General features: G+C 43.3%; 1 protein-coding gene across 1 annotated transcript; it reads right to left on the bottom strand.

Moving 5' to 3' along the window:
- Positions 1 to 1,440: 1,440 nt before the first annotated feature.
- HAL (histidine ammonia-lyase) lies at positions 1,441 to 24,814 on the bottom strand. Its single transcript, XM_072773166.1, has 20 exons — positions 24,547 to 24,814; positions 23,857 to 23,917; positions 23,724 to 23,751; positions 23,353 to 23,427; positions 23,189 to 23,261; positions 23,025 to 23,091; positions 22,674 to 22,711; positions 21,933 to 22,058; positions 19,152 to 19,291; positions 17,417 to 17,464; positions 16,629 to 16,776; positions 15,804 to 15,899; positions 15,652 to 15,710; positions 14,622 to 14,702; positions 11,991 to 12,056; positions 11,748 to 11,913; positions 8,981 to 9,115; positions 5,041 to 5,149; positions 4,864 to 4,933; positions 1,441 to 2,244 (listed from the first exon to the last, which is right to left on the bottom strand). The coding sequence occupies exons 1-20, from the start codon at positions 24,791 to 24,793 to the stop codon at positions 2,104 to 2,106; spliced, it is 1,974 nt and encodes a 657-aa protein (XP_072629267.1). The 5' UTR covers positions 24,794 to 24,814; the 3' UTR covers positions 1,441 to 2,103.
- Positions 24,815 to 26,222: the final 1,408 nt, after the last annotated feature.

Consider the following 26,222-nt stretch of genomic DNA (forward strand, 5'->3'; position numbering starts at 1 on the left):
TCCCTGCATGGAGCCTGCTTCTCCCTCTGCCTGTGTCTCTGCCCCTCTCTCTCTCTATCATGAATGAGTAAATAAAATCTTTAAAAAAAAATAAAAATAAAAACAATAAAGTAGTAGTGAAAAGAGTCCTGAATTTTTCAGGTTATATGTATATTTTTATTTTATGTACATGGTAGATTGTTACAGTAATGGACTGCAGATCACATGCCAATGTCACTGAGTATTACTCTCCCAGATTGACTTGGGCTTGAGAGGGTGACTAGCTTTGGTCAACAGGACATTAGCAAGTGTGGCACTGCCGAAGTATAAAAGCCCTGATGCTTTGGGGCCTGTCCTCTGGCTGCCCTGAGACAGCAGGAGAAGCCCAGGTGAGCCTGCTGGGAGGAAATCCTGATGCCCCTAACCCTTGCTGCTACTCCACGGGAAAGAGAAAGAAAACTGAACCAACCACACTCTCTAAAGACACTTGTGCTAACATTCATTGACTAAAGCTTTCAGAAACTTGATTAATTCCCTAAAGAGGTGCAATTAAACTGTTAGAAAAATCTAAGAATATAGTGACAACATAAGACAACCGAGACGTAGTTTATTCTATTCTATGTTTGCCTTGAAATTCTCTTGGAGGCATGTGATAACCCATTTCTAACAGAGCTGTCCACAGAACTCACTAATCTAGTGCCCAGGGAGACCGGAGAGGCCTATGGGAATCCGGCACTCCCCAGCCTGGAGTGGGGAGCAGCTATCAGACCTCTGGGTTTACTGGCTCAGCTGGGGTTCCTGACTAAGAACATTAGCCAACATCTGTGCATGTTTACATTCTAGCAAAGAACAGCACCAAGACCAGCCTTTTGGTAAACAGGCTCCTCGGCACATTTTCGATCACTGAATTGCTGTGGCAGCAGTTTTCATTTCTGTCTCCACCTTTTCCTGTGGACGAGGTGCCATCTAAAGAGTGAAAACCCTATTGTGAAATATGCTGTTGGACCCATTTTAGGCTGGAGCTGGGCAGGCAGGCTGGCAAGTGTGTCTGGTCTTTCTTTGGCCTACTGTAGTTTTTAGAGTCATGGTTTCAGATTCCTGCGCTGGAGTGCCTTGCATGCATTCACAAAAGGGGGTGCAAAGTCACAGATCTCAGCCTTGGGAAACCAAGAGGTCATCTGACCCATCTTTCATCCAGATGATTATACTTAAGCCTTCCAAGAAGGTCCTTTGTCATTTTTTGAGGAAAAAAACAGATTGGGTAACACGTCCCAGGGCCCCATCGACCTTTGTCAATAGTTCATCCTTTTAATGATTACCGTTACAGAGAAGGGGTTGGTTAACTCTGAACATAAGATTTCTTATTTTGGGGACAGGAGGCTTCTTAACGCAGGGTTATCACAGGGATGTGAATAGACTACTAACGCATAGTAAGACAGTAGTAATAATAACCTCCAACTCTAGCTTAAGCATCTGAGATTTTTTTTTGAGATATTTATTTCATAAATATCAATAAGGGCCACTCCAACAGCAATCTCTATATTCATTGCTTACCTCCTTTACACAAAACCTCTTGTTGACCTATTGACTGTGGTATGATGCAATTAATAGAAGAAAGAGAAGCTTCAGGACAAATTATGACTTTAAAAGAAGTTATTTATCAAGGCCTATTAAGGAACATTTATCGCATCACATCATGGTATAATTCAATCAGCCAAAGTCATCTGGTGGGGAGCTTAGCTTGTCAAACCAAAAGAAAAGAGGAAAAAAAAGAGAGATTCATAAAAGTCTAATGTTTTTGGAAAAGAATACTACCAATTTATTTCAAAATCTGAGTTCAAATAATGTGAAGTGGCCTGTGGCCTGTTGATATTGTTAAGGAAGAAAGGAAACTCTGATAATCTGAAAACAGCTTCTGTGTCTCAAACCAAGTCACCAAGAGCACAGTGCTGGAGTGAAGTGACTAGAATGCTGTCGCCAGCCTAACCAAAGGAGGTTTATAGAAGAACTGAATAATACAATGAATTGATCTGCCCAGGAAAGTCCTCAGGCCTCTTCTTCAGCATAATGTGCTTTACTATTAAACCAAGTACCCTCTGATCTGCTAATACATGACAAAGCCCTCTAAAGATCCCCAGACTCTGGGATTTTGGTGGATTTCTTATGTAGAAATTCCAGTGAAAAGGCTGTTGGAGAAACAGGTCTGGATTCTGGAATATGTTCCATTCTGTATTTTTCGATATATGGTGCAGCTACCTCCCAAACCTGAGAAGGATAAAATAGAATCAAAATGTTGACGCCACTGTCCTCACATGCCATTAAACATCAGCTTCATCTGATCAAAACATCTATTGCTGACTAGGCACGTAGCAGCTGTTTACTTGCTTTTATTATAAGCCATTTGACACATGATCTGTATCAATTAGCTTCTGGCTGCATTAACAGCTTTTAAAATGCAAAGTCCAGAAGCTTTCTAAAGTCACCATAAAGGTGGTGACTTTAGAAAGCTTCATGGTGTTCAGCTGCTGAAAGCAGTTCTTCTGAAGTAAAATAAACAAACAAAACTGACAATTCAGTGTGGACAGAGTTAAGGAAAGCCGCCCCAAGGTATGACCATGTGTTTTCTAAGACAAGCTTTGAATAGGGCAGTGGATTTCCTCATTTGCTGGCTCTCCATGCCACATGCCTGTGGGCAGGCAGCATCGGCATCCCCTGGAATCAGACCCCCAGGAGGTTCATGGGCACGTACGTTACAGTTTGAGGAGCGATGCTTCATACCCTTGTCTCCTATGTACCTCCATCCACCAACCTGCTCCCTTTCAAGGATCACATCTTCTCAAGTTAAGGTTTTTGATTTACAGTTGCTTTTTAGCAGCTTGCTGCTAACAATCAAGGAGCGATTCCTATTCTTTTGTATTACCTTAGAAAATGTATTCTTTCAAAGGCTAGCTTCCTCGGAAAGCTACCTGCACCCCCATATTCATGCAGCATTGGTTATGAAGAACATGGAAGCGACCTAAGCGTCCACCGACAGATGTATAACAGCAGACCTCTGGCCTTTGGGAATGCAGGACCAGAGATTTCCCAGGCCACAGAGGCCAGCAAGTCTGTTTGAAGCCGCCTTGGCTTTCTGACAAGCCCAGCAATCTTCAGCAAAGCGTTTTTCGTATTTAAGATCACGAAACAAATGACTTTCCTTTGCACATCTATAGATCTTGTCCTCTTTTGCAGAAAAAAAACAGAACGTTCTTATGCCATCTCTTATGCCATCTCTTATGCCAAGAAGCCAGACCTCCTTGCTCCATCCCCCATCCTGGGGGCACCCACCAAAATACTAGAACTTCTTGCACAACCTCTAAGCACCAGGATAACTCTGTAGGTGACATCAAGTCTGCATGTAATCAAGAAATGTCACTGACCACTATCCTCCTTTAACTGATTAAACCCCTTTAAATATTGCTGGGTCAGGCAGAAACCTGGAAGTGGGCTTTTGTTGTTGTTATTTTAAAGATTTTATTTATTTCTCCATGAGAGACAGAGAGAGAGGCAGAGACACAGGCAGAGGGAGACGCAGGCTCCATGCAGGGAGCCCGATGTGGAACTCGATCCCAGGACCCCAGGATCACACCCTGGGCCAAAGGCAGATGCTCAACCTCTGAGCCACCCGGTGTCACCCTTTTTTTTGGAAGTGGGCTTTTGGACAAGACTCTGCCTTTACCCCAGGTAGCTGGCCACCTGAATAATGCTCATATTATTTTCCAATCAAAGCTCATCTCTTGAATATTGGCCTTTCAAGGGATGGGCAGCTGATTTTGAGTGATATGGGCAGAGGGGGTCAAAAGGTACAAACCTCTAGTTATAAAATAAATAAGTCTTACGGATAGACTATGCAACATGGTGACTATAGTTAATAATACTGTATTGTATATTTGAAAGTTACTAAGAGCAGATCTTAAAAGTTCTCACCATAAGAAGAAAGAAATTATAACTATGTATGGTGACAGATGTTAACTAGTCTTATTGTGGTGATAATTTTGCAAAATATACAAATATCAAATCATTATTTTATACTCCTATAACAAATATAATGTTATATGCCAGGTATATTTCAATTAATAAAAAGGCTAGCCTCTTATACACCTCTTGATGAGAACCAAAGTTGGCAGCAAGCAAGGGGCTTCCCCTCAAAGGGTGTATGTAGGGCATACTTAGGGATGACAGGTGTGAAGATCAAAGGGAAAAATCATTCCCCAAGAGCAGAGCAATGGTTCTAGGGGAAATCAAGAAGTCCTAGAGAATGTGATACCAACAAATTATGACAAAAGTCTCAAAAAATATATTTAAAAAATGAGTCAGCCTAGGAGGCATCTGTTCCTGTCAGATAAATCTACAGTCAATGAAGCCAGAGGAAATAAGTGGTATCTCACTTAGAGAGATGGGACAGGACACACCCCAGCACCAGACAGACCAACAGATCTTTGGAGTAAAAACCTGGGACTTTGTTAGTCATTGGACCAGTTGGAGGTGGTGAGGATAGCATCACGGAAAGAGAATGTACTTTTGAACAAAAGAGAATCTTCTTGGTGGGGGGGATGCATGAACCTTTCATCTCATTTTCTCCCCGTGAATACCCATCCCAAACTCCATTTAAAATCATTTCAGTTTCTAATTGCTAGATAGTCAGTGTTTGGGTGTAATATGGGACACTTAAGAGTTCATCAAATAGCTTTTTAGTTGCTGTGGAAGTTGCTTAAGTTCCTTTTCTGTTCATGTCCAAGGAATAGACAGGAGACAAGAGAATAAGAATATTTCTTCAGTCCCCACTCCCACTCTGCTTTCCCATAATGACCCCAAACTAGGAAGTAAGCTAAGTGGCCAACTTGCCTTCTGTTCTACGAGCAGCCTGTGTGCTGCCTCAATGTCTGGAGCCATGAAGCGATCTTTTATCCAGGGCCTACAGAGAAAGCAAGAAAGCACATCAAACCATCAGCCAAACATTAACTGCTGCCAGGGTTCACAGTTCTGCAATGATGTCACATCCAGGGACCTATTTGACTTTACCTTACAACAGAGCGCACGAGGTCATAGACCTTCTCTAGAGGAGTGGTTGTTCTCAGGGGGCGTAGAAACTCTATTCCTTGGCAGGCTGCAAGAAGCTCAATGGCCAGCACTGGAACAAGAAAGGTGGAGGGTATAGCTGTTTAAAACTGCCTTTGTGCTTGGGGGATATAACTCAATGGAAGTTGAAAGCCATCTCTAGCCAATGAAGAGATGGTCGGTCCTCTGTCTACTGGTAGAATGAAGCCAACTTGGTATTTGGTGGCCTGTTGATATTGACCATCTTAAATTTGCTTTTCTACTCCCTTGGCTGTATCTTTAATGTTAAGAAGGGGAGTGCTATCCAGGTAAATATATTAGTCCTCTCCTTACTTTATCTGAGCAAGATGGATGACATGTGTGTCCTATTTCTACCTTTGTGTAAATGTCAATTGGTTTTTAGTCTTGCTGTTCCTTTGGCCTGAAATTCCTGGCACATACACCTTCATAGGATTGAAGGAGCCAGTGAATGAGCAAATGAATCTTTTGTTGCGGTAGATCTTATTCGTTTCAAGCCTTCAGACTCAAAGTTGTACCAAGCCCACTAAAACTGAAATTGTAGAAATTGGTATCTTGCCAACTTTAGGTTTCTTGATAAAATGCAGTTTTTTTTCCTAGTTAAGAACTCTTATTAAGTGTACGATACCTTGGGATCAACTTTGAATACCGGAACCTAAATTTCTCTACCTTTGGATTCCATTATTTGCCAAGAAAATACTTTAGAAGCTTCAAGTTGATCAAACCATTTAGGGGTCAACTGAAATGGAGTATTAAAAACATTTGACTTCTTAAAATTTATGAAGCACACTACAAACTCTGGTGAGTAGACAGGTCACAGTGGGAGCAGATGAAGTAGTAGAATCTATTTTGGACCTGGAAGAAACTTCACATCTTCTAGTCCAATCCCCTCACTTTATATATAAGGAATTGGAAACTTCAAGAAGTTTAGATAGGGTGGACAGGGAAGACATCTGAGATAAAATCTGCACAGCTACAAAGATGGAGGGAGGAAGTGAACCATGTGAAGTCCTGGGAGAGCAGTGTTGCAGGTGGAGGGGCCAGTGAGGACACAGATACTGAGGTAGGGATGTATCCTTGGCAGGTGCATGAGTAACACTGTGGTTCCAAGGTAAAGAATGGAATGGAGAGAGGTGTCAGTGAGAACCAGAGGCCAGATCACGTGTGATTGCTGTAGGCTACAGGAAGCGGGCTGGATTTTGTTTTGAGCACTAGGAAGTAACTGGTAAATTTTCATCAGAAACATGGTGTAGTCAAAATGACATTTTAAGGACCATGCACTGGTTGTTGTATGTGGTGCCCGTAGAAGAACAGTAATGAAAACAAAGGAGACCAATCAAAAGGTGCTGACAGAGCCATGATCTCGTGTCTTTTGATGGTAAGGTTGATTTGCTGATGAACTAGATAGAAGATCTGAGAACTGACAAGAGTGACTCTTTAGGCTTTTGGCCAGAGTAACATGCTCAATGCGGACATTAGGATCACACCATGGTAGGCAGATAATAACAAGTGTTGGTGAGGATGTGGACAAATCAGCTCTCAAACACTGCTGGTAAGAAAGTGACATGGCACAGCCACTTTGGAAAATAGTGTGGCAGTTCCTCAACAAGATGATCATAAGCTACCATATGACTCAGCAATTCCACTCTCGAGAAATGAAAACATATGTCTGCACAAAAACTTGTACACAAATGTCCATAGCAGCAGTATTTATATTAGCCAAAAAGTGGACAAAACCCAAATATCCCTCACCTGATGAATGGGTAAACAAAATGTGGTATATCCATACAATGAAATATTATCCAGCCAGAGAAAGGAATGAAGTGCTGACACATGCTACAGTGTGGAAGAAACTTGAACACATTGATTGTGCTGACTGAGCCATTACAAAAGCCCATGTGTTGTATGCCGTGTATGTGAAGTGTCCAGAACAGGCAAATCCAGAGAGAGAGAAAGTATATCAATGGGTGCCTGAGCCTGGGGGCCAGGTGAGAATGTGAGAGTGATAGGTAAAGGATACAAGGGTTCTTTTTGGGATGAAATTGTTCTAAAATTGATTTGCGGTAGTGATTGCACAACTCTGTGAATATACTAATAACAACTGAAGTGTACAATGCAAATGGGTGGTTGTAGGGTATGTAAATTATATCTCAATAAGAAGAGCACTTAACTCTCCCACATTTGTCTTAAAATACTGTAGTCCTTGCTTATCTGCTGTTTTGCTTTCTGCTGTTTCGGTGGCCCGAAGTCAACCACATTCTGGAAGCAGGTAATCCTTCTGATGATTTGTCAGATTCCTCCTCCTGTCCAATCATCAGGAGGTCAATAGTAGCCTAATGCTACTTCACAACACCTGCGGTATTCCCCTCACTTCATCTCGCCCTGTAGGCATTTTGTCATCGCACATCGTCACAAGAGGGTGAGTAAAGCACAATAAGGTATTTTGAGAGAGTTCACATTCACATAACTTTTATTTCAATATATTGTTATAATTGTTCTATTTGATTAATTATTCTTGCTAATCTCTTACTGTGCTTGATTTATAAATTAAACTATTATAGGTATGTACGTATAGGAAAAAACATGGTATACATAGGGCTTGGTACTACCCATGGTGTTAGTCATCCACCAGGGGTCTTGGAACATTCCCCCTCCTCCATGGATAAGGGGGGAATTATTGTAGTGATACTCTTTTGTCATCCCACAGCTTCCAATACAGTTGGGAAAATTTAGGAGCTTAGATAACAATGCCTAAAGGAAGGCAATTCCTCTTTAAAAAAATAACAAAACAAGTAGTAATTAAGGAGGCAGGGAGAGGTTGGTCTAACACGGCTCCACCCTAGAAACTATCTACCAAAAGGTATGGATTTGAATCTTGTTAAGCCTCCCGCAGCATACAGGAAACACAGGGAACAAAGATAACATGCAGATTAAAAGTTAAAAGTAACACCACAAGGAGGCTAACAGGTAAATCCAGAATGTCAGTCTCTAATAGAAGACTGACATGTTTTTTTAACTAGTCAATGGCATGAAGAAAAAAAGGAGAGGGGGCTGTTCTGGATGAAAAGAAGCTTAAAATCTTGACCACCAAATTTAAAATGTGGGCCTTGAATTCAGATTTGAACAAGGCCACTATGAAGACACTGAAATAATTGGGAAATTTTGAATATGTACTCAACAGTGATACTGAGACTTGATTTTTTGTTGGATATGATAACGGAATCATGGTGGATAAAAAAGCATTCATATTTAAGGGATAAAATATGCAGGAAGAAAATAATGTGATGGGATTCGCTTGAAAATACTTTGAGGGCAGCCTGGGTGGCTCAGCGGTTTAGCACCACTTTCAGCCCAGGGCGCGATCCTGGAGACCTAGGATGGAGTCCCATGTCAGGCTCCCTGCATGGAGCCTGCTTCTCCCACTGCCTGTGTCTCTGCCTCTCTCTCTCTCTGTGTCTCTCATGAATAAATAAATAAAATCTTAAAAAAAAAAACATACTTTGAGAAAAGGAAAAAAATGAAGCAAATGTGCTGTTGAGTCAGAGTTAGGTATAAAGGGGGGTTGTGGTACTAATCTCTCCACCTATGAATATGTTTTCAATTGTTTAAAAAATTAAGCCAACCGTGACACTTATTTGACAGCAGGTGTGGTTCTTAAATTTCAGTGAGCCTCAGAGTCACCTGGAAGACTTGTTAAACCCATATTGTTCTGTTCTCTTCCCTTGAGTTTCTGATTTAGTTAGCAGGTTGGGGGCCGGGCCTAAGAATCTGCCCTCCTAACAAGTTCCCAGGTGATGCTGATGCTGCTGGTAGGGATCCTACATTGAGGATCACACATGTTGTAGTTTATCAGTGAGGCCTGCCATCCCAGACTGGCCGGGTTTACCTTGTTCCACATGCTCGATGACCCGAAGGGCCTTCCTTGCTGCCCATCCTCCCATGGAGACATGGTCCTCTGTGGCAGCGCTAGTGGAGAGAGAGTCCACAGACGAGGGATGGCACAGAGCCTTGTTCTCAGAAACTGCAAGAGGCCAATGCAAGTTGAATATGCTAGTATGCTCATTTTCATATTAGAAATAGGAAAAATTGCCATGTTGGCTGCTCAATGTGCTCAACATTGTGGAGTATCCCCTCTAGAAGCTCTTGGTTGTTATCGAAGCACTGGATAGTCTAAAATTATTTTGGGAAGAGGAAGCAGGTTGGGTTTGTATCAAAATGAAAAGGAAGGACTAGTGAGTGTGCTAAGACCAGATAGAAACCTTATTACAAACCCTATTACAAAGACCAGTGGAAAACACTGGAAGCATTTAGCATGCCAGGGAGGCTAGGTAAAAAAGACATGGTGGGCTTTTCCAAGTACTCAAGAACAACTGGACTGGTTGTATCAGCAGAGGAGGCATTAGAATTCAGGGTGGTATCTAAGGATGGAGACTGGACCCACAGATCTTGAGCAAGGAGATTTTACGGCTCAGACTGTCCAGTGATGACACAAGTGGTTGTACTGGGTTTGAGCAAAGACTCCATGACTGCCAGACGTATCTTGGGGAGGAGGGGGAAATTCTAGAGATGGCCTAGATTGGTGTCTCCAACTTTATTGCGCCTATGAGTCACTCCCATCTTGTCAAAATGCAAATGTCGAGTTTCGAGTGGGGCCTGAGATTCTGCTGTTCTAACAAACTATCAACTGATGGCCAGATTCTTGGCTTGAGGACAACACATTAAGTAAGGAGGACCTAGATTACCGGGCTCCTCCTCCTGCCCCAGAAACCAGGGGAGAGTTTTCTCCCCTACATTTTTGCCCCTGAAGGCGGCTGGGTGAGACTTCAGTTGCCCTCTGTACTATAAAGGATCCCGAGATAATCTAGCGATGTAGACCAGGCGGTCAGCTCATCCTGGTCTGCCCAGGCCTTTCCAGGTTTCAAGTGCTGCAAGTCCCAGGTCCCAGGACCCTAAGCCTGCTTATATGGATAAGTGGTCTGTGGTGAGGCTCGTTCTGAAAGAGAAGTTACTTGGCCCTGGGAAAGAAAACTATTCATTTCCTTCTAATGAAACCAAGGTGCACAACTTCAATAGGCAGTTTAGGGAAGGAAAACACATTCAAACGAGGCTTTCCAAAGTCCCTGTTGTTTTCTAGATCTAGATCTGTTAATGTGAGAAGTCACTGCCCTTGAAAGGAGTATTTTAATAAGGAGGTAAGTGAGCAATTAGAATATACTGGATAGAGGACACAATGAATTCCTTTTGGTTGTGTTGAGTTTCCATGTGAGGCTTTGGTGAGGAAGGGGTTAGGAGTAATATTAATAGCAACTAATATTTACTTTGTGCTTACACAACATGGCCAGGCACAGTTCTAAGGCTTTATATGCATTAATTCATCTAATCCTCAAATCAGTCCCCTTAGGTAAATTTATTACCCCCCATTTTGCAGAGGAGTAAACTGAGAGTGATAGGAAACTTGCTCCATATCACACCTCTGATAAATGGCAGAGTTGGAATTCGAACCTAGAGTCTATGCTCTTAACCACATGCTCTCTTGCCTCTTGGGTAGGTTTGCCCGAAAAAATACAGAATGTTTAGTTAACTCTGAATTTCAGAGAAAAACAAATGATTTTTTTGTACTTATGTCCTGAATAATTCAAATTTAAATGGAAACCCTGCATTTCTATTTGTTAAATTTGGCAATCATGTTTTAGGATTAAGTACTGATTAAAATGAGATTCACATTATTTGAAGTAAGAGCACAGATTTGAGAACAAAAATGCCTGGGTTTGAATTCAGTTCTACTTACTAGTTGTCCAGGGTAAGTCACCTAAGGTCTCAGATCTTCAGGTTTTCCTCTGTACAATGGAGGTAATAATAGTGCACGCCTCTTGGCATTGTTGTGACCATTAAGTGAGCAAATATAAATGAAGCCCTTGGCATGTTCTTTGTACTGAACCCTGTTCTAATGTGTTACTTACAGTTTTGAGTCAGAAATCAGCTATACTGAAGCTCAGTTTTCCTGGAGGGCATCTTCTTATGAGCATTTTTGCATATTATTTTTTTAAGAGAATTTATTTATTTGAGAGAAAGAGAGAGAGAGAAAACACAAGCTGAGAGGGAGCCAGCGAGAGAGGGAGAAGCAGACTCCCCACTGAGCAGGGAGCCTGAGGTGGGGCTTGAACTCCTGGATCATGACCTGAGCCACCCAGCCACCCTGCGTTTTTGCATATTGTAATCACATCTTTATGTTTTCAGTGTTTGGTATGTCTAATAGAATCTACCCAGAGTTTAATCATTCAGGTCAGTTCAAGTTTTGCCATTAATTATAGATATCTTTGTCTTTTTTCCTTCTGAAAGTCTTCAAATTGGGATTTGGGAAAAAGCTACAAAGGTGAAGTTCCTGTGTGATGTCAAATTGCTTCCTACAGAGAAATTGTGGAAACCTCATTATTCACAAAGTCATTAGGGTATTATTGTGTTTTCGTATAGCTTTGTTTACGTTTTATTTAGTTTTTTTCTAAAAAAATGTTAAAGAGACTTCCTTCTGCATTTCTACCAAGACAGGTGGAATGCGAAAGAGGTGGGGACAAAGATGGAATTCAAGGACAAAATTTGACACTTTCAGATGAAATGGACAGACTTGGGTTCTGGGCAAGGGGCAGTATTCTTACCGAGTGCTGCGGCTGTGCAATGTGCAATCATGAACCCAGAGTTCAGGCCACCTTCAGCCACCAGGAAGGCAGGCAGCTCACTGAGGGAGGGATTACAGAGCCTTTCTATTCTTCTTTCACTAATCGCAGCAAGTTCATGGATTCCAATGGCCAAATAGTCTAGAGCCTAGAAAGAGCATCTCAGTTCAGTTGGTTTAAATTGGATTATGCTTTCAGGGTTAGGAGCAATTCTAAAAAGCTTACTTTGGCTGGGTATTCACCATGGAAGTTTCCTCCAGAAATAGTCTCTCCTCTGCTGGCAAAAACCATCTTGCAAAACAGGTTAAGGCTAATTTTTAACACTGGTAGCTCTTGTACAAATATGGGTGGAGGGAAGGAGAGTCCTTCTACAAGCAGTTGTTGACATGAATGGATGCAAAAGCAAAAACAACAAAACAAATACCCAAAACCTTAAAGATGAATGATGTACACCTAATTGGGGGCCAAAGAAACATGGAACAGGAAACTTTTCTTTCTGAAATTAGAGATTCTCAAACACCATAACTATAGTTATTTGATGATTAGCACTTTCCCTCAAAAAGTATATATCTAAAATTAAGAACAGAGATCAGGACACTAGTTCTATTTTTTCAGTGGACTATGTGAGCTTGCCTTCCGTAGAAGAATTTGCTGAATGGAAGACTTTGCTGAGGAGCAACCACCAAATTATCAGGAACAATCAATTCTTGAAAGACTTTCAAACTCTCTACTCAGTGATCCTGTAGCAACATTCATAGCAAATGGTGGCCAATAGGCTGTTGCAAACCCATCTAAGTAGGAGCAACTTAGACTCACCGCATATTAATGCCCTCAAAGATTATTCCATTCTATCACGCACTTCACTTAAACCAATAGGCACCCAGACAAATGCAATAACAACCCTTCCAAAGAGCTGACTTACATCTACTGGACTAGAGAATATTTATTTCTATCAACTAGGAACTCACTCTGTGTGAGAAAGATTCTGACTTCCAAAGAGCTGGAGATGCATGTATTACATTAACTTAGTCAAGTTGGGAGTTACCTTTTCTATGCATAAAACTGTGAGCCTGTTAGGCCCAGTGCTGGCTCTTCTCCACCAACCCACCCCCAGTCACAGGCCCTAGTCTTCTCTTCATTCTTTGAACCCTTTTTTTTTTTTCTTTGAACCCTTATAGCAAGTAATCTCTGCACCTACTTAGGACTTAAGCATGTTTGATTGTTCTCCAGTTCCAAATTTGTTTGTTGGTTATTAGATTATAGCAATTAGAATTTAGCATCCATAGCATTGAGCAACTGTGTTAATAGGTGCTCTGTATCTACAATTGAAAAATTAAGAATAATATTCTTTCAACTAATACCAGTATTGCAAGAAAATTCCCAAATATTACCTTATGGAAATTCATCAATAATTAAGAATCTTTAATTGAGAAAGGAAAGTACTTTCGGCTGAAATTTTTGCTGCAGTAAGTGGTGGGAGAAGAATTTAGTAAGGAAATATCCCTCTCTCATATCCAGTAATTTAGTGGTAATTCTTTGTTTTTATTCTTTAAAATACCTTCTCAAGTCTAAATTATGGAAGTGTAGAATGGATACCTCTCCTCTACAAGAACTGATAGACTTACATAGTCTTCATGAAAGCGCTATTCTGTTTTGGGGGGTAGAGTGGTGTTGAGGTAAGTGAGTTGAGAATCATTTAGTGTGGGTCTGACTTCACTGTAGAACAATCTGACATTGAGGACATAAAACACACATCCTGAAGTAAGCTTGTCAGAGAAACCACACTGGAAACATCCTGTGATAAATCTTACACAGGAAGATTTGCTGTGAAACCTGTCTGCTTACCTAAGCTGTGAAAGGCTTTCAGGGTTGTTAACTCAGCACTTTCTCCAGTGTTAAGAACTGAGGCAGGGGTATCTGGGTGGCTCAGTGGTTGAGCGTCTGCCTTCGGCTCAGGTCGTGATCCTGAGGTCCTGGGATCAAGTCCCTCATCAGGCTCCCCACAGGAAGCCCACTTCTCCCTCTGCCTATGTCTCTGCCTCTGTGTGTGTCTCATGAATAAACACATTTTAAAAAAAAGAACTGAGGCAGACGTGGGATAGGAAAAATATATTCCTAAGGGCCTGGGTGGTCTTCAAAGGCAATATCAAGTATCTCTGTGAAGACTTTGCCAGTGTGACCCTGGACTGACCACATCAACATCTAGGAACTATACCATCAAAGAACATTCCAAAGCAAAAAGAATTTGGCTCTACAATACCTACACCATGAAGAAAAGAAGGGTTTCATCTTTGAGAAATGGAAGGATTCTTACTATTCTTCATAAAATTTGGAAACCCTGATTGGAGTAAAGTCCGCACCAAAAATAAAAACCTGAGATGAGGAAAGCCATAACTCTTGGGGCAATACTTTGGTAAATGTCAACAAATTGCCTTCCGTTTAAGGTATCCCCGGAGCCAGGAAGGCTTGCATAAATGCCAAGCTACCCAGGGTCCCCACAATCACATTTGTGACATGGGTCTTCATCCTCTATCAGCAATCTCAGCCCTGGCTCTTGGGGCAAATGTTTTCATGAACTGTCTCAGCCAATGCTGGGAAGACACCCTTTAGCCTTTAATGGGTCCATATGGAAAGCACCGTGTGTTAGACTCTGAAGTGAAGTCAGGTTCACAGATCTGCCTCTGTCACTTACCAGCTCAAATCTAGAGAGAGTCACTTAACCTCTGAACCTCAGGTATTTAGTCTATGAAACAGAGTGACAGAATGAAGATGCTATACAAAACAATCACTTTAGCAGATCTAAAGATTACCAGCTGGAATTCTATAATTCTGGCTTAGGAAGCAGTCAAAAGATACAGGATTATCTGTTGCACTATTAAGTTCTGTGGTAATGATGTTCTTCACAAATGCTATCGTGTCATTCACCACACCGTGGACCTAAAATATAAGATCAGATGAGTGAATACATTGAAAACACTAATAATGGTGTCTGTCATGTAGAGTCTGATATTCGTATTAGAATAGCAAGGATGTTTTAAACTGGGATTTATTTGTGCTGTATGGATAATTTAGCAATATTTTGCTATAGACATTTTCAATCAACTGGCTAGAATGGAACTTGCTGAGTAAAAGGAAATGAGGGTATTTACTCCAGGGAGGACTCTCGATTACACTCTAGACTAGCAACGGGCACAAGATGAAATATTGTTTCATTCTTGAGAAGTATATTAATCTCTCATCTGATTAATTGCCATATACAAATGAGCTGTAACATTTTTTTTTAAATTGGAGTTCAATTTGCCAACATATAGCATAACACCTAGTGCTCATCCCACCAAGTGGAGCTGTAACATTTGTAATGCTGAATGCCTCATGCCAACTCAGGTCCTTTGCATTTTTTTTAATCTAAAGTTAAGCCTCACAGATTTACTTGTGATGGTTTGTATCTGCTTATTAAATGCAGATAAGGTACAACCACGATATGCACTTGAATTATGATTCGCTTTTCCTGCGAACCTCGATGGCATGCTGGTTCTTGTTGTACCTAAAAGAGAGAACCAGTTAAGTCCCACTAACTGGTTAGGATGATGTTATTACTAAGCATTTTTAAAAGTGAGGGCACTAAACCAACCTAGCAAGTTGTCTCTTGTGCTTCCATACGAGAGAAGCGAGCAAAGCAAATCCAAAGGAAACAAACAGCTTATCACGTAGAATAGAAAGTCTGCAATAACTGGACAAATAGAAGTAGGATATGCATCATTTTTAAAAGAGGCAGTAAGGAAATTTGGATTATAATTGACCATTACATGACTTATTCACACGTTCCTCTTTTTCTGTTCCCCCCTCCCCGAGTTGGAAATAAGCAAAGATTTTTTTGTTTGTTTACCTGTGGACAGCAGCGCAAGGTATATGCATCCTGAACACGATCACAGAACCTGTGACTTTCTGTGGAAGGTTATGGCAAGGGACAGGTTATCAATTTTTTTTCCCCACAAAACACAAAACTGCATCAGCTCATTTGCAGAAACATGCCCAGACCTGCTATTTCAGATGGGTGGTGGTCTGAGTCCAAGAGGGATCGAAACCGAAAAGCAACTTCAATTTGCCCACGATGAGGGCGAACAGCATGGATGTCTAGGTTTGACAGAAGGAAAAAAAAGTCAGAGCAATTCTTACATTAGTACAGACTACCATCGATGGTTCAGAACCAGAGGTTCTTACCACCATTCCCAATTAGAAACTTTACCCCAAAAGCAAGATTTCCCTTACCAACTGTATATCTTCCACTTTAAATAGCCAAGTGCAAACTATATGTTGGGCCCACTGGGAATTCAACTTGAGAACCTGGGTCTACCCTAAAAAGATTTAGGCTCAAATGGAAGGGAGCTCTGCAGCGGCCAATTTTTGATCATTTTATATCATCTCTAGACAGTTTTTCTGTCCTACTACATATAATGGTAGGCAGTCTTTCAAATTCACTACTTTACAGGTAAGCTGCAACTTCTATCGTTGTCCTCTCCCAATTTTCTAAGGGGAACCAACTTTAGTCCTGCTCTACTTCTAAAACCCTGTGAACAGGTTCCTAAGACAGCACCCAGTCTGATGGGAGTCAGACCTGGGTGATCCGGAATCCTGGGCAAACTCTAGAGTCAGCATCTGTCTGTAAAATGTGGTCATTGTAAGGATCAAGTGTGGCACAACTCGGAGGAAGATGTGGCAATACTGGACCTGCTGTAGGCACTTGGGTTTTTTTCTTCTTCCCCTACCGTCCACTCCCACCATTCTCATGTCTAAAGACCTAGACCCACCCGCCCAACCTGCTCCAGTTGACGAATAGCAACCCAGTGGAAGAACTGTGCTGACCAGTGTCGAAGGCCTTGGTAGTACCCTTGAGCACCTCCAGAGTCAGGGCGGCCACGATGTCTGCCTGGCGTGCAATAGCACTGGCTCTCTCCACGGCTTCACAGCCCAGGGACGTGATCATCTGTGTCCCGTTGATGAGCGCCAGGCCCTTTGAAAAGGAAGAGGGAAGTCCTTTGCTAGATTTATTGTAACCCATGTTCAAGTTGATTTCATATCTTTTGTTTCCATAAGAGGAGAGTTGACCAGTCGGCTGAGTGGTGTTTATTTATGTTTTCTAAAGTGCAGGGCAGTAATGCTTATGTAAGCGTGGGAGGATTAAGTTCCATCCTATGCAAAATTGCTGTATAAACCTGGCAAATGGAATACCTGTTAAGTATTCCCATTCTCAAGGCAGCCAGGAACCGCCAGTGCAGACTGCACATGAAATCTTTATAGCTCCTAATTATGCTGCTTTTCTTTAACTGCTCATCAGTGTTGACGAGATATCATAAAAATTCTGGTCCAAGACTCTTGGTTGAGAGCATTCTGAGGAATCTTGATTTCTAGCATCTGTGAGGTATCTTTAGAGATCCTGCTTTGAAGTTTAAGTTCTTAGGTCAGAGAACCCCTAAGCATCCATGGCATAAAGAATCTTTTAAATGCTTGTGGAGGAGTGCTTTCTTCAGTGACAAACTTTTTAACAAACATGAAAGCCACATTTAAGAAACCCAAGAGACTGATCTTAAGACTGAAAATAATATACAAATAAAGCCTTATTAAAATGAGTAAATTTTCCTTGATCTGTTTACCTCTTTTGGTTTCAAAACAACTGGTTTCAATCCATGAGCTTCCAGGACCTGCAGAATGGTTAAAAAGATAAAAAATGGATATCAATGAAATACCGATCTATTTCCAATTTCATAAGGAATCAGTAAAATATCCTTCAGCCTAAAGATCTGTTTTATAAAAAGTTAGACCTATGTGAATTGATTCTGTTCATCGACTCTGGTCTACGCTCTAGTTCTGTTCTTTAGTCTAAAAGTAGACTTACATTTCACATAATTTTTGTACTTAAATAAGGGGCTCTAGCATTTACAGAAGTAACCCTGGATGTTGGTTCCTAGGTCCTTTGTATTCAACGTCTACCTTAGTGACTCACTTTTTCTCCTGCTGCTTTCTGAGCACATATGGGCACTTCATACTGTACTGAGGCTGGGTTCCTGACTGTCCACAATTCTCTGCCTCCAGAGCTTGACCTAAAAACTCCTCCACCCTCATCCTACTTAGCTAAACACTGGCAGAATAATCTTCCCCTGAAATAAAAGAAGTGGAACAGTCATTACATTAAGGTCCCTTTAGGGAAGAAGGAAGACAGAGTCAGCACCATTCACCATGTCCATTTCACAAGCTTATTAGCATACTCATTACACACCACTCTGTCCTGGGTGTTGGACCAGGGCTGGCCTAGGAAAATTGAGACAGTCTAGCTCAGGGGCAATTACAGACAATTACAGATTTAAGAATATCGTAAGTGTTCTAGGAAGTAGGGAGTGTGTGGGGTTTGCAGGCAAATGAGCAGATAAGATGCTGGAAGAGCACAAAGGAGGGGCCAGGGAGGAGAACCTGAAGGACAGAGAGGGAAGCTTCCCAGAGGACTTCTGAGCAGGAGGAGCAGGAGGAGGAGGAGTGAGTGGGGAAGAGAAGAATGAGCCTGGGGTGGTCCCTCTGTCCCAGACACAGCACATTCCAGCTGTAAGGAAGCTCCAGCTCCTGTAACGTAGAACCTAGGAGGAGGCATTAGACCAAGACTCTCACAAATCACTTAAACTTTATTCTAAGGACAATGGCAAGCATTACAGGCTTCAGCCAGGCACACTCAAATTTGCTGTGGGAAGGTGGCTGAGCAAACACCCTGCACCAAGAAATAAAGATCAAGTTCTAGAGAAGAAAAGTGATCTGGAACCTATATCCGCCTAAGGATTATCTGTTCCCTTAACTTCTCCTCCTTGGTCCTCTGCCCCTTCACTGAGGGATCTCAGCAATTGATCTGAGCTAACACTTCAAATAATTCTTTGGGCTGCTCCGATGGAATCTGGAGATGGATGAACAAGCCCTTCTGATTAGCCATTGGGGTAGGAGCTGGGAGGGAGAAGGAGCCTGCTTTCCAGAGGCCATACAGTCAGTGCTATGATCCACAGCTCTGTCCTGTGAGACCAGAGACTAAATAAACCCACAACAGTGTGAGGTCTCCTAGATAAGCCCTGGAATAGTTTTAGCTGAAGAATAAATTGCTGGGGTTAACACTGGCCACTGTACCTTTTCTCCAAGGTGACCATCGAGTTCCAGAAGCCTGAGGGTAATGTATGGAAGCTAAGAGCCTTACCTAGGTTGACTTGTAAGCTCCAGTTTTCATCTACAAAACAGGGATAACGGTGGCTCCATCCCCAGGCTGCCGTAAGGATTCAGTGCTACAAAGCATGCCAGAGCAGCTGGCGTCCAGCCTGGGGAAATTACTGCGGATACAAGTTGTTATTAAAGTCTTACGTATTTAGCGTCAGCCCAGCCACTCTTTGGAGACCACATCTTCCCTTCTCCAATTAGCCCAAGAGCAAGATGAGAGAGTGGAGCAAGGTCTCCACTTGCACCAACGGTTCCTTTCTCTGGAACGTAGGGCAGGCAGGAGGCTGGGAGAGAAAGAGGCACCAATTACTTCTGGCTATCCTCATTCAGCCAGGGAGGCCAACCTCCCCCCCCCCCCCCACTTAGGAGCTAGGATCGCTTTATGGCACAAATACCTGGGGAAAGACAATTCCTCAAGCCTAACTAATGCTTAAGGGACCTGGCTGAGCCGCTATTAAAAAAAAAAAAAAAAAAAAAAAAAGGCAGAGGGGAATAAGAAGGGATAAGCAGGAAGGAGCACCAGCCAAAGCAACCTTGAGAAAGAAGAACAAAGCTGGAGATATCACAATCTCAGATTTCAAGATACACTACAAAGCTCTAGTAATCAAAACAGTATGGTGCTGGCATAGAAACAGATATATAGATCAATGGAACAGAACAGAGAACCCAGAAATAATGGCCTATGCCTAAATGGTTGATAAATCTATAGCAGAGAACATAAGAATATACAATGGGGAAAACAGTCTTGTCAATAAAAGGTGCTGGAAAACCTAGACCACTTTCTCACACCATATATAAAAATTACCTCAAAATGGACTAAGGACACAAATGTAAGACCCAAAACCATAAAGCTCCTAGAAGAAAACATAAGCAGTAATCACTAATCTTGGCCTTAGCAACATTTTTGTAGACATGGCTCCTCAGGCAATGGAAGCAAAAGCAAAAATAAACTATTGGGACTATACCCAAATAAAATATTTTATACAACAAAGGAAGTCATCAACAAAAGGAAAAGACAGCCTACTGAATGGGAGATGTTTGCAAATGATATGTGTGATAAGGGGGTCAGAATCCAAAATATATAAAGAACTTAAAGAACTCAACACCAAATAATCCAATTAAAAAATGGGCAGAGGACCTGAATAGACATTTTTTCAAAGAAGACATACGGAAGGCCAACAGACATATAAAAAGATGCTCAGCATTACTAATCATCAAGGAAATGCAAATCAAAACCACAATTGGCTATTGCCTCACATCTGGCAAAATGGCTAAAATAAAACAACTCAAGAAACAACAAGTGTTGATGAGGAAGTGGAGAAAGGGGAATGTTGTGCACTGTTGGTCGGAATGCCAGTCGGTACAGCCACTGTGGGAAACAGTATGAAATCTCAAAACATTAAAAATAGAAATACCATATGCTCCAGTGATTCCACTACTGGGTAGTTACATGTAAAGAAAATGAAAACACTAATTTGAAAAAAAGATACATGTCACCCCTATATTTACTGTAGCATTATTTATAAAAGCCCAGATACGAAAGCAGCCCAAGGGTCCAATGATAGATGAATGGATAAGAAAGAGGTGAAAGAGGTGAACTATTGCTCAGCTATAACAAGTAATGAGATCTTGCCATTTGTGACAACATGGATGGAACCAGTGGATACTATGCTAAATAAAATAAGTCAGAGATAAATACCAGGTGATTTCATTCGTATGTGGAATCTAAAACAAAAACAACAGAATTAGATTCATAAATATGGAGAATAAAATTATGGTTGACAGAGGTGGGGGCATAGGCAAAATGGGTGAAGGGGAGTGGAAGACAAAGGCTTTCTAGTTATGGAATGAGTAAGTCATGAGGATGAAAGGTACAGCATAGGAAATATATATATTTTTTAAGTTTAGACTTTATCCTAAGGATAATGGAAAGCATTCAGATTTTAGCTGGGCATACTCAGATTTGCTGTGTGGAGGTGGTTGGGAAACCCTGTACATAGAGAAATAATCCAGACCAGGCTGCATGGAAAGAAGGTGATCTGAAACTCACATCCCCAAAGGATTATCTATTCCTTTAACTTTTTCCTCCTCCTTGGTCCTCTACCCCCTTTGCACTTACTATGCATGTTCTAATCAGACCAAGAAATTTTTAGAAATTGTAACAATGCATCTTAAAGATCAGGAACTAGCTGTTGTTCATTACAGCTTTGATCCTAGGAACATGTTATAAATGATCTAAATATGAATTAAGAGACTTCCATATGGGCAAAGAATGTGTGTAGCCATTAGAAGCTATTGAAGAAAAAAAAAGCTATTGGAGAATGTTTGGAAACATATATTTACATTAAAAAAGTAATATAAAGAACCTTTGTACACTGCTGGTGGGAATGCAGGTTGGTGCAGCCACTCTGGAAAACATTATGGAAGGTCCTCAAAAAGTTGAAAATAGAGCTACCCTACAACCCAGCAATTGCACTACTGGGTATTTACCCCAAAGATACAAACGTAGTGATCCACTACTGAACTACTGAAATGGTGTTTAGGATGGACATTGAGGAATTGTTGTGTTTCTCAGACGATTGGCTGCAGCTTCTATAAACCACATCTGGGCATCACTGAATTAAAGGTTCTCTCTAGCTTTGAGCTTAGGGATAGACTTAAGGAGTGTGTTCCAGACTTCTATAAAGATGCCAAATACTAAGCAAAGGGTGATGAAGAATGAGTTGAAGGTACATAGGAGTAAGCGTCTCTGCCCCCACCCTCACCCCCTCAGCCATCCTCCTTCTCACCAAGCCCATTTCCATTCATCTCCATCATTTTATGTCATCTTGTCTCTGCTAGTTCCTCACTATGCCTTCAACCAAATCTACTTGTGGTACATGCCCAGCCTCAATGGAGGGTCAGCCTGGAGATCCATGGCATTACCATTAAATACTTCGATAACTCGCTTGAGGGTCTCCAGGGAAATGCCACTGTATCCTTTGGCCAAGACATTGATCCTTAAAGCCAAGAGCATCCGACATCTTTCAGGGATTAGTGGTTTCCCGACACCTGAGAAACAGAATTGATATTCTTCTCCTAGAAAAATCAAAACCTTTCCCACCTCCAACTCTCAAATCTTTCTCCACTTCAGTCCAGTCTCCTACCACCTTTCTCCTCTTGACTCAGATAGTTGGACCACTCTCCTTCCTGACTGTCCTGCTTCTGAAAGTCCCATCTTCTAGAGAAATGTGAAAGCCCAGTTTTGCCTTTTCAGTTCTCTTCCCTCGAATGCTTCAGTGAGCCCCACCTAACCCGACACCCTTAGAATACCATCCAGACTAGATTCTTGACAGACCTTCCCACCTCACCTCATCCTGATCAACTCATTCCCTGAATTCCAGCCTTAACTTCGTTCCCTGAATGCACCACTCTGTTGGCATGGCAGTACACGTGCTCCTGCCCCAACCCCATCCCTCCAACTTGGACCATTCCTTTTCTGATTCAGCTGAAAGGTGGTCTTGCATGGTGCCTTGTGCTTCCCTTCCTCCCCTGAAGCAGAATTGGCACTAGTTTTTAGAGTGCACCAGCTATTCACAGCTGTTACAGGATGCCTCACGCCGTGCTGCACTTTATTCATCAGATCAAACAAGATCTATAAGTCACTTAATGTTTGAAATGACTTACCTGAAGAATGTGAACGTACTAAGTTGACCTGGAGCTCTCTGGAAGAGAAAGGGAAGACCTCTCTTAGATATCTCGCAGTGAACGTGTCCCCTCAGCTAGGGAAATGAAGGGAAGAACAGGTGACTCTTTGGAGAGACAGACTAAAGGCAGTGGGATGCATGCAAGGGAAGAAAGCAGCAAGCCTGTGTTTTCAATGCCAGCTTGTATGCAAGTGAACAGGAACCTCATCCTCCTCATCTGGAAATTGGGGCAAATGTTAATTACTTCTCTTGTTGAAAGTAATCTCAAAGATGGGGACACTCGGAGGCATGTGAATGTGTGTTTGCTGAGGAGGGTGGGGGTCAGACTTACTCTAGCTTATTGACAGGAATTACAGTTCTGGCAAATTTCCCAAAACCTGTAGTTATACCATAAACAACTAGAACAAAAGTAAAAACAGACATTGTACCATTAGAGGCAGACCATTAAAAAAAAAATTCAATAGCAAGAATTGTATGACAAAGAGAAAAGGATACCAGTTTTTTCTTTCACGATGCTCTCTATGACTTCCCTGGATTTTTGCACCTTCTTTTCAGCAGTTGGGGTGAGCTAGGAAAACGTCGGTCAAAGCAGAGCACATTGAAAACTTCATAGGCGGTGAAAAAGTCCAGACGATATCCTTCCCCGCCCTCCCCTGTACCTTTATTTTGTAGTGTCCTTTCCCCAGGTTGACCAGATCCTCTGTGGTCAGACTGTCCCCATCTAAGGCAATGTACTGCACAAAAGAAGGGGACCTCTGTGAGCTTGGGCAGCCGGGCTGCTTGGCCAAGACAGTGGGGAAGAGATTTCCCCCCTGCTCTGAAACATTCGTGTGTTGGTGGGAAAGGCCGCTTGCTCAAGAGGTCGCTGAGTAAAGAAAGCTAGAAGCGAGCAGAATGCCTCTTCCTACTCCGCAGAGCGGGATAAAGCCCCGTCCTGATGCCGTTTGCTCATAAATTTGGCTGGCCCTACCCCTCCTGAAACGAGGGGGACTTAATTTTCTTTACCAAAAGAGTGTGGCTTGCAGCTTACCTTTTCAGGCTCCCGGTACTTGCTGTACCTGACGCCTGGTAAAGGAAAACCCCGGGGAGTGTGAGACCGCCCCAGGCCGCCCGCCCCCCGCGGAGGAGCCCCCAGGGCAGCCCCGGCCCGCAGGAAAGGATACAGGTACACTCCTTCTGGTTGCGATGGGATGAAGTCGGGGGACATGGCATCGCCTTCTATGACTGAAACAAGCATACAAGAGAGGCTCCCTTAGGGATGGCGGGGAGAACCGCACTTGGCATTGCTGGTAAACCCAGAAAGGGCTCTTCCACTCCCTCTCACGTGTGGAGAAATGGCTGCTTTAAAAGGACTTCGGGGGGCCCTTAGCATCTTTGCCGAGGAGGAGAGCAAAAGGCACAGACGCAGGTGTCTGGGGTGGGCGGGGTTTCATACAGAAGTTCAAGAGCTAGCCCCCACCCCCACCCCCACCCCCATCCCCACTCCCAGCTCCAGCCCCGGCTTTATTTTGTTTTAATCCGAACCCCTTAGGCCTCTGTGCCCCTGGCTTCCAGGCGCTTCTGAAGGGCAGAAGGGTCTTCAAAATGATTGTCTCCCTGCCCAGGGATCCAGACAGGCCGTCTTGGGTTCGAAGGTAGCCTTTGCTGCCTACCAGAGGCGCCCTCTAGGCAGGTCAGCCCATTCCTGGACTGTCGCCTTGTTGGAAAGGGGGGCCGGGGGCGGGGGGCAGAGGGGGAGTCCCTCCCTCCCCCAGGCGCAGGCGCGTTCGGGCCTCTGGGCCGCGGCAGGTGCAGGTGCGAGCCCGCAGCCAGCCGCACCTGCCGGGGGCCGAGCGAGGGCCGCGGCCACTCACCCACTTCCACGAACTCGTTGTCCTCCAGGGCCGCGTGGAGCGGGTCCTCGCTGTCCAGCAGGCCCAGGCCCTTGCACCGGCGCACGAGGAAGCGCGCGTCGTCCGCCGAGGCGAAGCCGCCGTTGTCTGGCTTGTTCTTGATGTACCTCCGGATGGCCTCGCGGCCCAGCCAGCCCACGGTGAGCGCCGCGTCCCCGCAGGGCACCGCCAGCCACTCGCCGCGCACGTGCGCCGTGTACCTGGGCATCGCTGCTCCCGCGCGGGCGGGCGGCGCGGGCTTTATCTGGGAGCGACGCGAGGTGGGGTCGCCGGGAGGAGCGGAGCGGGAGGGACTTTCAGACACGCCCCTCTCCTGCTTTACTCATCCGCACAGTGGACAAATATTTATTGAGGGCCGCGCAGTGGCCCTTTGGGTTTCCGCAGCCGAGCTGGGGCGGGAGAGGGGGATGCGCGGGCAGGTGGGCGGCAGGTGAGCCGGGCAGCCCGCGCTCTCGCAGGAGGGCCTGGCTTCTCCCGGCCCGGTGGCGGGTCCCAGTGCCTGTGGGCACTTGCTGGGCGGGTGGGGGGCTCTCATAGGGGTCCCTGAGTTCTCCCTCCCCTGGCTTCTGTGTTCTCCATTGATGGCAGCTTACAAACACCGTGTTCCTGTTTTTATCTGGAATTACTCAACTGTAAAAGGCACCTTCTGGCCTACTGTGACACCAGGGAGTGTGGCAATCTTCATTTTTGTGTTTATTCCGCAAACATGTGTTGAGCAACTGCCGCCTGCCACCCCTGAGGTTTTCTAAAGCTGTCTGTCCACAAAGGGAGGCTGCGAAAGTCAGGGATGGTTCTCACGAGGAAAGGTCACCGATGAATGAGCTACTGCAGCTTGGAGGTCAACAGCTCAGCAGGCCAGAGTGGGACTCCAGCTCCACTCTATTAGCTCTGAGCAAGTAAGTTATTAATTAGCCTCTGTTTCCCTTTCAAAGGGGAAAGGGAGCAAACTGCCTCACTGCTGTATTGGCAGTATCTTCTTGGCATCAGATCCTGGCTCTGCCATTTACTATGTGACCTCTGGGTGAGTAATTTGACTTTTTTGGGGTCTCAGTGTTTTCATCTCTAAGCTGGAGATAATGCTAGTGCCTATTTCAAAGGGCCTTAGGGAAGATAAAGTGAGTTCATATGTCTAAAGCCCTTAGTGCAGCACACGGTGCATTGGAAATGTTCTGGAAGTGTTTGTGATTACATCATTTGCACTTGAATGCTCTGTATACCTATTTTGCCTTCTAAATGCTCTTTCATAAAAAAAAAAAAAAAAAGTTCTTTCACCTTGAGACATGGCTATCTCTAATCCAGTTAAGCATCTTTAATACAGTTAACTGCTCCCTGCACCCAATTCGTTACTGGTAGATTAAGGTACTCTGAAAAGCATGAAAAAGGAATCAAAGTAATGTTGGCACTGTTTTAACTAAGCAGCATTTTAGTAGTTAAGCCAGTTTCTGGACATGTGGTTATTGCAATGGGAAGATCTTGACATGTGTTTCCACTAAAACTCACTTGTGTTGGGAATAGAGACACAGTTCACAGAAAACACCAACACCCAGAATCTCTCTTTTCCTGACAGCTTCGTAGGAAGTGTACAAAAAAGGACTACCCCTCCTTGAGACTTACTGAAACTTATACCTCAGTCACGC

The sequence above is a fragment of the Canis lupus genome, chromosome 13 (genome assembly GCF_048164855.1).
Source record: "Canis lupus baileyi chromosome 13, mCanLup2.hap1, whole genome shotgun sequence".
Classification (NCBI taxonomy): domain Eukaryota; kingdom Metazoa; phylum Chordata; class Mammalia; order Carnivora; family Canidae; genus Canis; species Canis lupus.

Bases quoted from the DNA above. Each gene is read 5' to 3' on its own strand.
- HAL (XM_072773166.1), bottom strand. From the start codon at position 24,793: ATGCCCAGGTACACGGCGCACGTGCGCGGCGAGTGGCTGGCGGTGCCC. The intron at 23,752-23,856 runs GTATCCTTTCCT...ACCAGGCGTCAG, and splicing joins CAACCAGAAGGAGTGTACCT to GTACAGCAAGTACCGGGAGC. The intron at 11,914-11,990 runs GTAAGCTTTTTA...TGCTCTTTCTAG, and splicing joins ATGGTGAATACCCAGCCAAA to GCTCTAGACTATTTGGCCAT.